The following is a 13,316-nucleotide window of genomic DNA, read 5'->3' as shown; positions in this document are numbered from 1 at the left end:
AATTCATTATAGATCATTGAAATCGTGATGCTATGAAGCTACGAGTACTACTCGTATAATCCTTTAACGCATTAATAACGTAAACGACACAGGTTTATACAAATGGGGTATGAATAGTTGCAGTCATAAGCATCTGACACTACAAAGTGTGCATAAATATCTGATTCGACTCTATTTCTAGGGCCGGCGGTAGGACGTGTCCCATTTAATAATTAATAAATGAATTTATTTCCAGAACATTACAGGTCCAACTATAAAAGGTATATTAGGTACAATAAAATTAAATAAACTAAAACTATAATAAATCTAAAAATGGACCCTGCGGGTTGGTACCAAAGATGCTGGCAGCATTTCCCCGCTGGAGCGCAAGACTGATGCGTTGAGCGAGGAAACTGCCAGCTCTTCGGTCTCCTGTGGTATCTCTGAGTCTCTTTGATAGATTTTTGAAAAGACTCAGAGCGCCAGGGCCCCACGGACCAAGGGTCTCGACGCCGAAAGGCACAAAATCATATTCGGCAGCGAGACCACTGTATTTTCCTGCTTTGGCAGTTTCCGCAATTTCTGCTGCTGCTGCTGCACTTATTGATGTTCGGTGGAGATGAGACGGGGCCAGTGTGTCAACACAAGTTGCATCCCACACTAGCACACGTCCCATACTCCACGGAATCAGCGACATTCCGTCCGGTCTCTTGCAGTCATTTCTAGATATGCCTGTTGGCTCTAAAATAGCCGGCACATTGACCTTAGCAAGAGACCGACGGATAATATCATTAAGGGCAGCATATCTTGAGAAACGACCCGCACTTCTCTGGCAGGAAAGACCGTGATGCCCAAGCCGGTCCACGTCGTTTCCGCAGGGACACCGATGTGGGGCGCAGACCGGGACCCCGAGGCGTAGGCATACCGACAGTCGCAGGGTATTGGGTTCTAGGAAGGTGCCCATGTTTCGGGAGGGGAGCGAGTGGAGCCAGTAACTAGCTTCTCTCGTGCCTGCAGCTAATAATCTGGCTCGTCCAGCAGTGCAGGATTCGCGGAGTAGAGATTCTTGGGACAATTTAGATATAGTGTCGTCCCAGCTCCGTTGCGATTTTGGATTTTCCGGAAAATTTTGACTGGGGCAAGCAATTGACCAAGCGTTTTTGGTGTCTTCCAAGTCCGAGATCTCATAGTTTGTGCGTAGGATTTTTTAAATAATTATATTTTTGTTCTTAGTTGTAGCAAGTTCTGTGAATGATTGACTTACCTGCGAGAACACGACCTGAGCTCGGCTCACCGGCTTTTTATCTTCGCGTAGCTGCGTCTGTGTCATCTTGCCTATCCAATGTCCACGAGACTAGACACGTCGCACAAATCAGTCTTAAGCACTTAGCCGCACTGTTCTAACAAACTTTATTTCATTCTCTAGCACTTTAAACAATGCCTCTTTATTGCACACTCAATGAGTTTATCGAAGAATTATGTCAAAGTAGGCTATAATTAATGTTGTAACAACAATGTTAAGGCGACTATGTCCGCTAAACTTTAAAATAAAATACTTCAATTTTACCATTTATCATTAATTACGTGAGAATATATAGAAATTGGTATTAAGCATCATTTTACATTTCAAAAAATGGCTAGAAGCATAACACAATAATTTTCGATGGTAATGGCAAAATAGAAATACTATATACGTTTGATTTAAACTGTCCCAGTGTCGGTTGTTTTCGGTAAACCAGTTGAAATAGTTTTAAAACTCTTAAAGTTAATAAATAACATGTCAGCTGTTGTGTTGTGTTTGGGTAGGTATGTTGAAATAGAAACGAATTAAACTATTCGAGGTGGAACCGGTCATAACGCCCTCAGTTTACTTAGCATTATTCCAGTTCCGTTTGAAGGGCTACATTGTATTGACGCGGTATTTTTAGCGTGATATGATTCTAATGATTCCATTAGAAGCCTACTGACCAATAGAAGAGGCGCTGACAAAATCACTGGAGCTAGAGGCATGTTCGTTGAGAGTCATGGAGATGTAGTAGAAAGGTATTTTCTCAAATTATCGCAGGGTAGAGACCTGACCAATTTTTATTCTTCCATGGGAGTGAGGCCACCAGATCAAACTATACTATACTGAGCGGCAAAAATAAGTCCCCTCGGGCATAATTCCGAAATGCTTATTTTGTTGTCCGACAAAACTGTCAACGTTTGGCTTCTTGCAAACTCGACTATCTTCTCTTAAATCTCTTTTAATAGATACAAAGCGCTTAAACCCCACTGACTAAAGACAGTAATCAAATGCAGCAATTTTTATGTAACCTTAAAATAATTAAATCATCACTAATGAGTTAAGTAAATAATAAAATTTGACCTGATCCTATTTTGTATGCATAAATTATTCCGAAACAACATTTAGATGACCAATGCCTCGTGTGATAAAAATGATACATTGTAACCAATATCAGAAAGATACGACCAAATATAGGAGAATAGAATTTATTACAATGTAATAAATAATATGATAATATTATATAATTCATTCATTCATTTTCATTCATTTCTAGATGTAATTTTTAAAAAAAACCGGCCAAGAGCGTGTCGGACCGCCCAAAATAGGGTTCCGTAGCCATTACGATAAAATTAAGTAATATTTTTCTAAGGATTTCGTATTTTATACGGAATCGTCCAAGTTTAGGTATATTTTATACCTTAGGCTGCTATTTATTCATAAACTACTAATAATTCTCAAGCAAACTTAGCCGTTATAGTTTTCCTTGAAAGTTTGATATACTTACTACCATCCTGAATTTTGACCTTTTCCACCGACCGGTTTAGATTTTAGAGGGGGGAACGCTCTATTTTAATGAAAATTTGCACTTTAAAGTTAGATATTTCGCAAAAAAATCACTGAATCGAAAAATCGTCTTAGCAAACCCCTAATAATTTTAAAAGACCTATCCAACGATACTCCACACGATAGGGTTGATGAGAAAAAAAAATCACCCCCACTTTACGTCTATGGGAGGTACCCTAAAAAATTTTTTTTGCATTTTTAATTGTACCATTTTGTCGGCATAGTTTACTTATATATCCGTGCAAAATTACAGCTTTCTAGCATTGATAGTCATTGAGCAAAGCCGCGGACGGACAGACAGACAGAAAGACAGATACAGACAGACAGACATGGCGAAACTATAAGGGTTCCGTTTTTGCCATTTTGGCTCTGGAACCCTAAAAAGGACACCTATAAATATTTTTTTTAATATTTATAAATATTTGTATACCTATGCAACAGATGGCACCTTAACTGCAGGTTATTCAGTATGGGATTAGACAATCTAAATGCAATGTAAACATTTTTGTAGGTCTTGTTTTTCTACACGTCATTAAAGGTATTAAATAATCTGGGCAATGCAAATTGTTAGTTGTTTTTCAGCCCATTGTTTGTTATTAGTAAGAAAAGTGACTCCATGTGATATATATGAGGGGAATTTACGAAGTTCACTTTGATAGTGACTTACAGTTTCGTTCTCGTATCATAAACGTTACACTTTGAAAAAGAGAAATTAGGCGTTATATATTTACTTTACCTTATACCTATACACAATAGATGTTTAAAAATTATTCCGAAATATCTCAGCAGATAGTTGGATTAGTTTCATTGAATTGAATAGGTACCCCTGTATAGAACTTTAAGGTTTTTTTTATCGTAAATACTCGTATGCATGTTTGAATGAATGAAAACCGGCCAAGAACGTGTCGGACACGCCCGAAATAGGGTTCCGTAGCCATTACGAAAACATTAAGTAATATTTTTCTAAGGATTTCGTATTTTATACGGAATCTTCCAAGTTTAGGTATATTACCTTAGGCTGCTATTTACTCTTAAACTACTAATAATTCTCAAGCAAACTTAGCCGTTATAGTTTTTCTTGAAAGTTTGATATACTTACTACCATCCTGAATTTTTTCAATTTTTCCACCCACCGGTTTAGATTTAGAGGGGGGGGACGCTCGATTTTAACGAAAATTCGCACTTTAAAGTTGAATATTTCGCAAAAAATCACTGAATCGAAAAATCATCTGAGCAAACCCTTAATGGTTTTAAGACCTATCCAACGATACCCCACACTATAGGGTTGGATGAGAAAAAAAAAAACACCTCCACTTTACGTCTATGGGAGATACCCTAAAAAAATTTTTTTTTTAATTTTTAATTGTACCATTTTGTCGGCATAGTTTACATATATATCTGTGCAAAACTACAGCTTTCTAGCATTGATAGTCCCTGAGCAAAGCCGCGGACGGACGGACAGACAGACAGACATGGCGAAACTAAGTATAAGGGTTCCGTTTTTGCCATTTTGGCTCCGTTAAAATGAATGAAAAATAAATTGATTTGGCATTCTTTCACAGAGTTTTTGTACATAGCCCAGCAAAACTCATTTGTTCGATCGCGATGAAATTTGTTTCAAAGAAAGTTTAAAACCCTGGGAAGGACAAAGGATAGTTTCCCCGGAAAATTGCAAAGTTCCTCCGGGATAACGATAAACGAATTCTTCGCAGACAAAGTCAGAGGCAATTGGTATTTGAGGTAGTTTGAGTCCCTGAGAAACGGCACAGGATAGTTTAGAGTTTAGACAATCGGTCATCTTTAAATCTAGGGCAAGTTTGTTTAGCATTTTAATGTTTCTTTCTTCTTCAACTTGCATTTTTTCCACATTTTCGCTCACTGTCAGGCGTGATTGTGGCAATGTATGAGCAGATAGCGTTTGCATTCAAACAAATAAGATTTTATAACGTGTTGAGTAATTGGTCTTTAAAAGTAGTAAGTGGCTAATATTAAAAAAAGTCGAATTTAATTTAGAGGCGCGCTACTTTATTGCTATTATAAATACAAACTGTCCCATTAGCGAAATATAATTTATTTACGATCAAATCATGTTATTATTAAATGAGCTTTGGTCAAAGTGTCATTATTAAAGAATGAGTTGATTTATATCATTATCAAACGCTACAGTCTAAATGATTTTTAATGAAATCTTGTTCAAATCTTTTTTTAATTGATTAGTTAAACGCAGTAACACAATTTAATTTGTAAAAAAATACTACATCACAATAAAACTTTTTTCACTTCTCACTATAGTCTCTACATATCGGGATTTAAGCTCCTTTTTACTCTCTAGAAACAGCCAACACGGTGTTTTGTGAATGGCGGATTTTTTAGGGCGTGGAAATAACCTCAAAATGACAACTGTGCAAAAATAAAAAATAAATACAGGATTTAATTTCGTGAAACAATTAATGATTACTAATAATTATTATCAATCTATTCAATTTTATTAAGGATTAATTCATTGTATTATGCATAGTCCAATTAGTTTTAAAATAGTTTTCAATTTTGAAACTGTTGGCTAAATATGCAAGCTTTTAAAGCGTCACTTCATAAACAATAAAAGAAAAGATTTTTTTTTCTATTTTTTTTTGAACAGATGGCCTGTCCATAGTCGAGCGTACGTTTTTAAAAAGTAATATTGCAATTTTGAACAGAAAATTGTTTCTTTCCTCGCATTCAACGTGAAAAGTAGTGTTAAATGCGAGACTAAATAACCATAATGCCACTCGAATCGGGTGGCTAAACGTCTCGTATAATATAATTTGACTTGTTTTAGTCCCTTGTTGAACAATCCACTATTGTGTTCTGATGATATAGGTATCACCATGCTTATAATTGTTTTATTAATTACAATCACAAATCAATTCATAAAATTACCCGGAAAAGTTTTTCCGAACATAAGTCTTGTCACTGTGTTTTTACCAATAGCTTCTAGAAATTGTGTGTTCTGGCAAATAAGTATTTTTAGTTTGATAAGTTTCGCTCAAGGGATCAAAGAATGTACATACGTAATTCTTGATATTACCCCAGTCACCTAACACCTTCGCTCTAAGTAAGATCAACATTAATTCAAATAAACATTTTTTTGCATTAAGAGTTGCCAGTACGCTCGCCGCTAATCGCATTTTCATACAAAAGTAGTTTCGTTCTAATTTACAAATAACACACTGAAACAAAATAAAACTTTGCGACTATAATGGGAGCAGCTATTTTGATGCTTAGTAGCTTAGTTAATTAGTTTTCGTTCATATTCAATGTACTTAACAAAATAAAATCACATTAATTTTAAGTTTTGTATGAGAAATGGAAATTCATTATTGTTTTTTTCCGTTACATTTGATTTAACCAAACCTAATTATAAGCATCGTAACACTGGAACAGGGGCCGGCCAAAAAATGACGTTACGATTTGGAACATTTCGAACCAAATTGACAAAATTCTAAGAAAATAGAGTGGATGGTAATAAATTAATATTAATATAATAATTTGTAGTGAAACATAAATATAATAAATAAAATAAATTTCAGTATATCACACAAACTAGATACATACAAGAATACCAACTCACACTTTAAAACATGTCGAAACAGGGAAAAAAGGGAAAAGTTATGCAGATTGATGTTTGGTGTTAACTGTAGGTACCAATGATTAACGTATTCAGAAAAGCTATAGATAAGATAAGTGAGTATAAACAAGGCACAGTTTCTGTTCATTCACGTTGTTTCCTACTTTTGAGAGCGTTATCCAGTCGGCTGTGTTTTACTATACGTACAAACAGACACACTACATTACCCCCTGTTTCACCATCCATTGATTAAATTTATTTGACGGATAAATGTGATGCGGTCTCTGTTTGTTTTGTTCGAATAGACGGAGACGGCGTCACATTTATCCGTCAAATAAAATTAATCCATGGATGGTGAAACAGCTCTTTAGGCTAGCTTAGGTCTCTTCATTTTGAAAAGCGTATCTCCGACTTTGTAAACACCGTGCCAAATCTGGTCACCAAGGGACTGCTATTCCATAAGGATAACAAATTACACGTACCTTGTATGTAATGCAACCAGGAAGTTAATTTACCCTCCAAAATTATTAACCGTGTAATCATTATGCCAGTAAAAACAATCTGTAAAAAACGTGCCAAGTCTCGATTAAGATAAATTGATTGTAAAAAAGTAATGAACTAAAAAAGAGAGAAAATAAGAAAAGAGTAATGAAAGTAATGATGTTGCAAGTAATTAAACCTTATTAACAGCCGATCCAATGAAATGGAAGTAAGTCATAAGTAGTGGCCAGTCTGGTAAAAAGAGTAATTAGTCTAAAATCTGGCCTTTTGTGGAAAACAACATTACTTAGCCGTTGTTGGTATAAACAAAAAGTCAAAATAAGTTTCTGTTAAGAATGTAATTTTTTATACAATTTTTGCTGAATTTAGGTACTTTTTGTTAACTCTACAAACTTGCATTGTCATCTCAACTACAATTCCGTACCGTTTTTTTCTTTAATTATTGTATTGTCACGTAATTTACATAAGTAGGTATGCCAAATTCCAGTGCTGCAAGACAGAGACGTGTAAATACGACAAAATGGTTAGAGAAAAGATGGTACGGGAGTTTTGCCTTTCGCTCGACTTGGCGGAAGCACTGCCGTGCCTCCAGATAAGTAATGAGTCTTGACGTTGGATGGCCTCTAGCTTAGGTCAACTTTTTGTTAGCTCTAAGAATTTTTGACGTACTTTTTTTAAAAATAATTCAAGGGATTTTCGAGGTTAGAGTGAATATATACTGCACCAGTATCGTAAGTCTTTTACCTCATCTGTATCTACCAACCAGGTGAGATACTGATATAATCGCTGATATTTTTTGTTTACAAGAAGAGATCTGAATGTTTAACATAAGTATCGTTATATATTATTACCTTTTCGAGTACCAAGTGAAAGTAATAAATAACTTAATTTACATTAATAAGAAGCCAGTGAAGATAATGTAGAACAAGTGAGCGGCCAAAATCGTAGTTAGCGAACGAACTGAATGGTGACCCACAGCGGAAACTTTTCCCAGAAAATGTCATAGTAAAATCGCTCTTTTGATAAGAAAAATCATTAAGCCACTTATTGTAACAATGTTCTACGATGAATCAGGAATCAAATACCTATATAGAACCTTATCGTAATTTTCCGCACAATTACGTAAAACTGAATTGATGAGATTAGAATCTAATGGTTTCTGTAAATGTGGTTCTTTAAATGAAAATACTATCTAAATATAAACAAATAGGAATTAATTAACAGATAAGAAAAAAATATAAAACATTTAGTATTTTTTTGTTATTTTTAAATCGGTAAGTACTATACAGCACAGCCAGGCAGTTGGGCTAGTAATATACGTCTACTTTACTTACATTAAGTATCTACTGGAGTTCTATCACTTCTGTTGGTTCATGCATGATACCGACAAACTGTATAAAATTATTTTCATAGTTTTTTTGGAGTCGGGTAAATTTATTGGTTTAATTTTTTCCCGCTTTTTAGTCTACTTACTTCATGGGGATTCGATTTGTAGCATTCGAACATGGCGGATGTAGACGATATCTAATTTTGGTATTTCTGCTTCTTTGGCTAGTTGAAGTATATTTTTGATAGTGTTTTATGCGGCGATTAACCTTAACAGTGAACAGTGATCACAAAATTCTATATTGCTCTCGTGTCTGACATTTTTTAATGCGCAAGTGGTCTCCACGTGGTTTCTGGAATTTTGCTATCAAGTTGCAAAAACTACAATCACCGTACAACGTGAATAAGAAGAATATATTTATCTTTAATTTAACTGACATTGGCCCAAGCCTTATGGCCGCCATTAAGAGGAATAAATTAAATACTTACTTCATTTAAGTTACAATAGCTTAATTTTATTAAGGATAATTCAAAAACTACTGATCAAATCTTGATCAAATATAAATGTAACCAAATGAGAAGCACCAACCTAAATAATAAAACAATTATCAAAATCCGTATCTCCTTCAAAAAGTTCTGAAGTGTAAAATAATACAGCCGAATTGAGAACCTCCTCCTTTTTAAGTAGTCTGTTAAAAACGGCTGCTACTTTTTTCCAGAATACAACATACAACAGCTGGCAATATTACCAACCGACACTGTAACTTTTTAAAACAATTAAACTAGCTTCGAGCCGCACCGTATTTTTCACCTTTTTGTTAGCGATGTTTCCGAGCCTGCTTGTAGCGGCAGTTGCGCGAGGACTGCGCTTGACCATCGAAGCTCCGACCTAATTACCTATCATCCGAACAAGATGAAAAGATGTTAATTAAAAAAACAAACATTTATGTTAATATCTTCCGCGAATTTTGTGCTAAGTATTGTGTAAGTTTTATTTGATATGTTTTTTTTAAAAAGAACGAGTTTAAATGAGTTTTTTTATTTATGTCACTTGGATTCGTTTTTAATTTTTGTTACAATTAAGTTGCATTGCATCAAAGTGGGACCTACTTTTTACTATTTCTGTGGGTACCTACTTGTTTTTTATTCGAAAATATATGATTTATTTATACAAAAATAATGAAATGTGTGAAAAAATTATAATTATGAACTGAAACCGTAGATATTTAACTGTAAGGACCCAATAAGACCATTTTAAAAGTGGTACCTAATCTTATTTTGTACGCATAATATTGGTGAAGGAAAACATCGTGAGGAAACCTGCACAAACCTGCGAAGCAATTCAATGGTGCGTGTGAAGTTCCCAATCCGCACTGGGCCCGCGTGGGAACTATGGCCCAAGCCCTCTTGTTCTGAGAGGAGGCCTCTGCCCAGCAGTGGGACGTAAATAGGCTGGGATGGACGCATAATATTGTTTATTATACACAATAAAAAAAGTGATTGTTTAACAACTGTTTCTTCACTATGACGGGGGTTATCATTCAATTAAAATTAGGTAACTAAGTTTTATCAAGTAAATTAATTCCATATCCCTAATTATTTTCTTGCAAAATTTAAATAACAAAGATAACGTGTTTCATATTAAATCACACATTTACTTACAATTTTGAAGCTAAAGCATAAATTATAATTTAAACATACAATATTACATACAAAACGACTCTAGACTATTTACATTTATAAGAAAAGTTTTATCATTTTTTTATTTTCCGATAAAGATGATTTAACTTTCTTATGCGTAAAATAATGGAATGAACTATGAAAAAACATAAATAGCGAAGATCTTGCAAATATACACTTCAAAGTTTTTATACCGCCATCTAGCAGTATTACTCCATACTACGTATGCAACATTGAAACCTTCTTCAATAGTGGAAACTAGTTACGCTATTGCATAACAGATGGCACAAGCTTCGCAACAGAATTATTTCTATTCAACTACAGATGTCTCTTCCTTTAAATTTATATAATTTATAAAATGTTTTTCTAAAGTGCGCGATGTACCCTTAGCATCAAAAGTAGCTGGTTACTTTTGTGTCAATCTTGTATGGAGCTAAGTACGTGGCTGTAATACGATAAAGTACAAAAGAAACCAGCTTCTTTCGATGCTGACTGTACATTTATTTTTCGTGTACAACTCAGCTCGTATCTAGTCGCATAATTTTCGCAAGTCATAATGTAATGTTTGTCAGAATTTTTGTAAGTTTCGGCGGGAAAATACTATGTTCCCGCCGAAACCGTACATTTTTCTGAAACTTTTAAATGACCATCGTATCGAAAACTGTATGTTAGGTTAGGTTTATTTTATAACTATTCTGAACAACTAAATGGATTCGGAGAAAAAGAATTATGACAAACAAAACATTATGACAAATATTACATTCAACAAGACTTTCAACAATTATGCAAGACGATGGACCCTGTACAACTAGCACCCGTCGTTTATCGTTGTCCCGCGGGATTTATGCATTTTTTTTGATAAAACTATCTTACGTAATAAAAAAACCAAATTAAGAATTATGCTTTTCCCCGGGACCTAAAACTGTCTCCATTCCATAACAAACTTCATCTATATCAGTTCAGACGTTATTGCACGATTGAGTATCGAATGATATCTTTTTTTTATTAATTTAGGTACATATTAATTCAAATTAAAAAAATATATACTTCGCAAAACTAGAAAAAGGTTGGCTGGCGAATATATTGATAACCGTAGAGCCGTTTGGGTACAGGGGGCGACTGCAAAATTGACATACGTACGTACGTATATACATAAATAAATACAACGCTAAAAAAATCCCTCCGTCGGGAGGTCATATCAAAACCTTCCTTACACCCGTTTTCCGAGCTGTAGCCGTTGTCTAAAGCCCGGTTTAGATTTGCAAGAAAAATTGTGCAAGTTGCATTACATTGCGAGGCCGTAAAGCCAACGAGTTCGTAATAGGGCTTCCATCCCGGGAATCGAGACTCTCGGAAAACCGAGAGTCTCGAACCATTTCGGTCCCGAGACTCTGCAGTTCCAGTCTCGGTGATTTTCGAGACTTCGAGACTTATTTTATTCAGTCCAGCAAGACCGGACTTGTGATTGTTTACAGTCAATTATAATGCATATACGATGAGTAAAATCAAATGAACTTTCAAAAGTACCTCAAAAAATCCACTATACGTTAAATACTTGAATTAGCTAGGTAAACTGTGGTTATACTGTGATGATTATGTTGTTCACTACATGATAATATTTATTAACGACGTTGCATGGAAGAAATTGTATTTTGTCATTTTATGTACCTACACCCCAAGCGGTTCATTGCATTGCAGTCACTAACTAAGCCATAAAAACAGATAGAAAAAGATTATGCGTTCTGAACTCTTAGTAAAGAGGAGATAAGGAACAATTGTTGTTACACTCATAAGGCCATACTGCTTGGGAAATGTCATGGTTTTGGGTGTGGTTTTGGACATATGCTAAATTTTCTTAGTAAATTTTTGAAAATTTTTACTAAAGTTTTTCAGAAACATGTTCATATGATAGATTGATGTTTATGTATCGAAAAGTGTAATTAAACGAAATTGCATTTTTGGACATGCATCCTTTTGAATTAGGATGGTAGTGTTCTGATAATTTAATAAACAACATAAACTTTATATTTAAAATTTTTTTTTCGTAATATTTGAAGTGGCCCGCTCTTTTCCCACTAAGTACTTCTTTCTGCAACTACGACGACTATGACTTCACTTCAGATTCGGACCACCCAAAAGGATTTGTCGTTAAGTCTCGAAAGTCTCGAAATTTCGAGACTCCCGGGACTTAAGACAAAGTCTCGTCTCAGTCCCGAGACTCAAAATATTTCCGAGACTGGACGCCCTAGTTCGTAATGGTCAGTCGAGCGCCGCAATGTAATGCAACTTGTAAAAATTTCTTGCAAGTCTAAACTCGGCTTAACACAGATTAACACTGACGTTCCCAATCGCATTCACCATCTCTCTCTACCCTTATCTTACACCGTGTGATTGAAAGAGTCGGTGAAAACTATTGTGATTTCAAGTGTAAGTATAAACAATAAGGCCTCTGGGCACAGTGCGAACAAACGACGATCTACCCGCATAACAAGGTCATTACCCGTGCGCCGGCGCATCACGTGTCGCGCTCACGTGCTCCCGAATCAGACGTCCCGCCCACTCGCGGTCACATTTAAAGTACAGTCCCGTACAAAGATATCGACACGGCCAAAGTTAAGAAAATATGTATACACGACCTTAATGTTAAGTGCATAAAGTCGTGTATACATATTTTTATAACTTTAGCCGTAACGATATCTTTGCACTTGACTAGTCCTACGAGCACAATACAAGTAACAGGCAGTAGACCGACTCGGCCGTATTCTTGAAATTTACCTACGGCTGCGCGGAGCGCTAGGGTTGACAACTACAAAAAGTAAAACAGACGTGTGTAGATTTTTATTGTACGTGTGTAGTTTTAGGTGTAGGAATAAAACATATGTTAATTTAATGATCATATATTTATTTATTAATTATAAGTTGGTACTTAGTCGAGAAAAATACAGCTTTCTAGGAGTTATAGTCCCTGAGCAAAGCCGCGGACGGACAGACAGACAGACATGGCGAAACTATAAGCGTTCCGTTTTTGCCATTTTGGCTACGGAACCCTAAAAACCGCATTCAAATCGGTCCACCCGTTTAAGAGCTACGGTGCCACAGACAGACACACATAGTGGTCAAACTTATAATACCCCTAATTTTGGGTCGGGGGTTAAAAACAGAGACACCATCACATATATCCGTCAGTTAAAATTAATCAATGGGTGGTGAAACCGCCCCTAAGTCTATTTGTCTAGGTAGGTACACTCAAGGACATAAATATCTATACAACAATGGCGTCACATTTATGTATACTTAAATCGACCTTAAAGATAGTGACATAAAGAAAGGTGTATAGATATTTTTGACGTCTTGGTATCGTACCTGCATATA

At 35.4% G+C, this 13,316-nt stretch overlaps 1 protein-coding gene across 6 annotated transcripts in view; it reads right to left on the bottom strand.

Moving 5' to 3' along the window:
- Positions 1-9,143, bottom strand: part of LOC141439000 (facilitated trehalose transporter Tret1-like) — a 37,623-nt gene extending 28,480 nt beyond the window's left edge. Inside the window, exons 1-2 of one of the 6 annotated variants that reach the window (XM_074103096.1) lie at positions 9,076-9,143; positions 1,244-1,470 (exon numbers count right to left, since the gene is read on the bottom strand). In XM_074103096.1, coding sequence (XP_073959197.1) covers positions 1,244-1,309 — 66 coding nt within the window. In that variant the 5' untranslated portion in view covers positions 1,310-1,470; positions 9,076-9,143. Of the gene's footprint in view, positions 1-1,243; positions 1,520-9,063 lie in introns of all 6 variants that reach the window. The other 5 variants (XM_074103095.1, XM_074103094.1, XM_074103093.1 and 2 more) reach the window with 5 other exon arrangements.
- Positions 9,144-13,316: the final 4,173 nt, after the last annotated feature.

The sequence above is a fragment of the Choristoneura fumiferana genome, chromosome 20 (genome assembly GCF_025370935.1).
Source record: "Choristoneura fumiferana chromosome 20, NRCan_CFum_1, whole genome shotgun sequence".
NCBI classification, from domain to species: Eukaryota; Metazoa; Arthropoda; class Insecta; order Lepidoptera; family Tortricidae; genus Choristoneura; species Choristoneura fumiferana.
The sequence above is the reverse complement of the archived record's forward strand: the minus strand, read 5'-3'. Positions and strand labels throughout refer to the sequence as shown.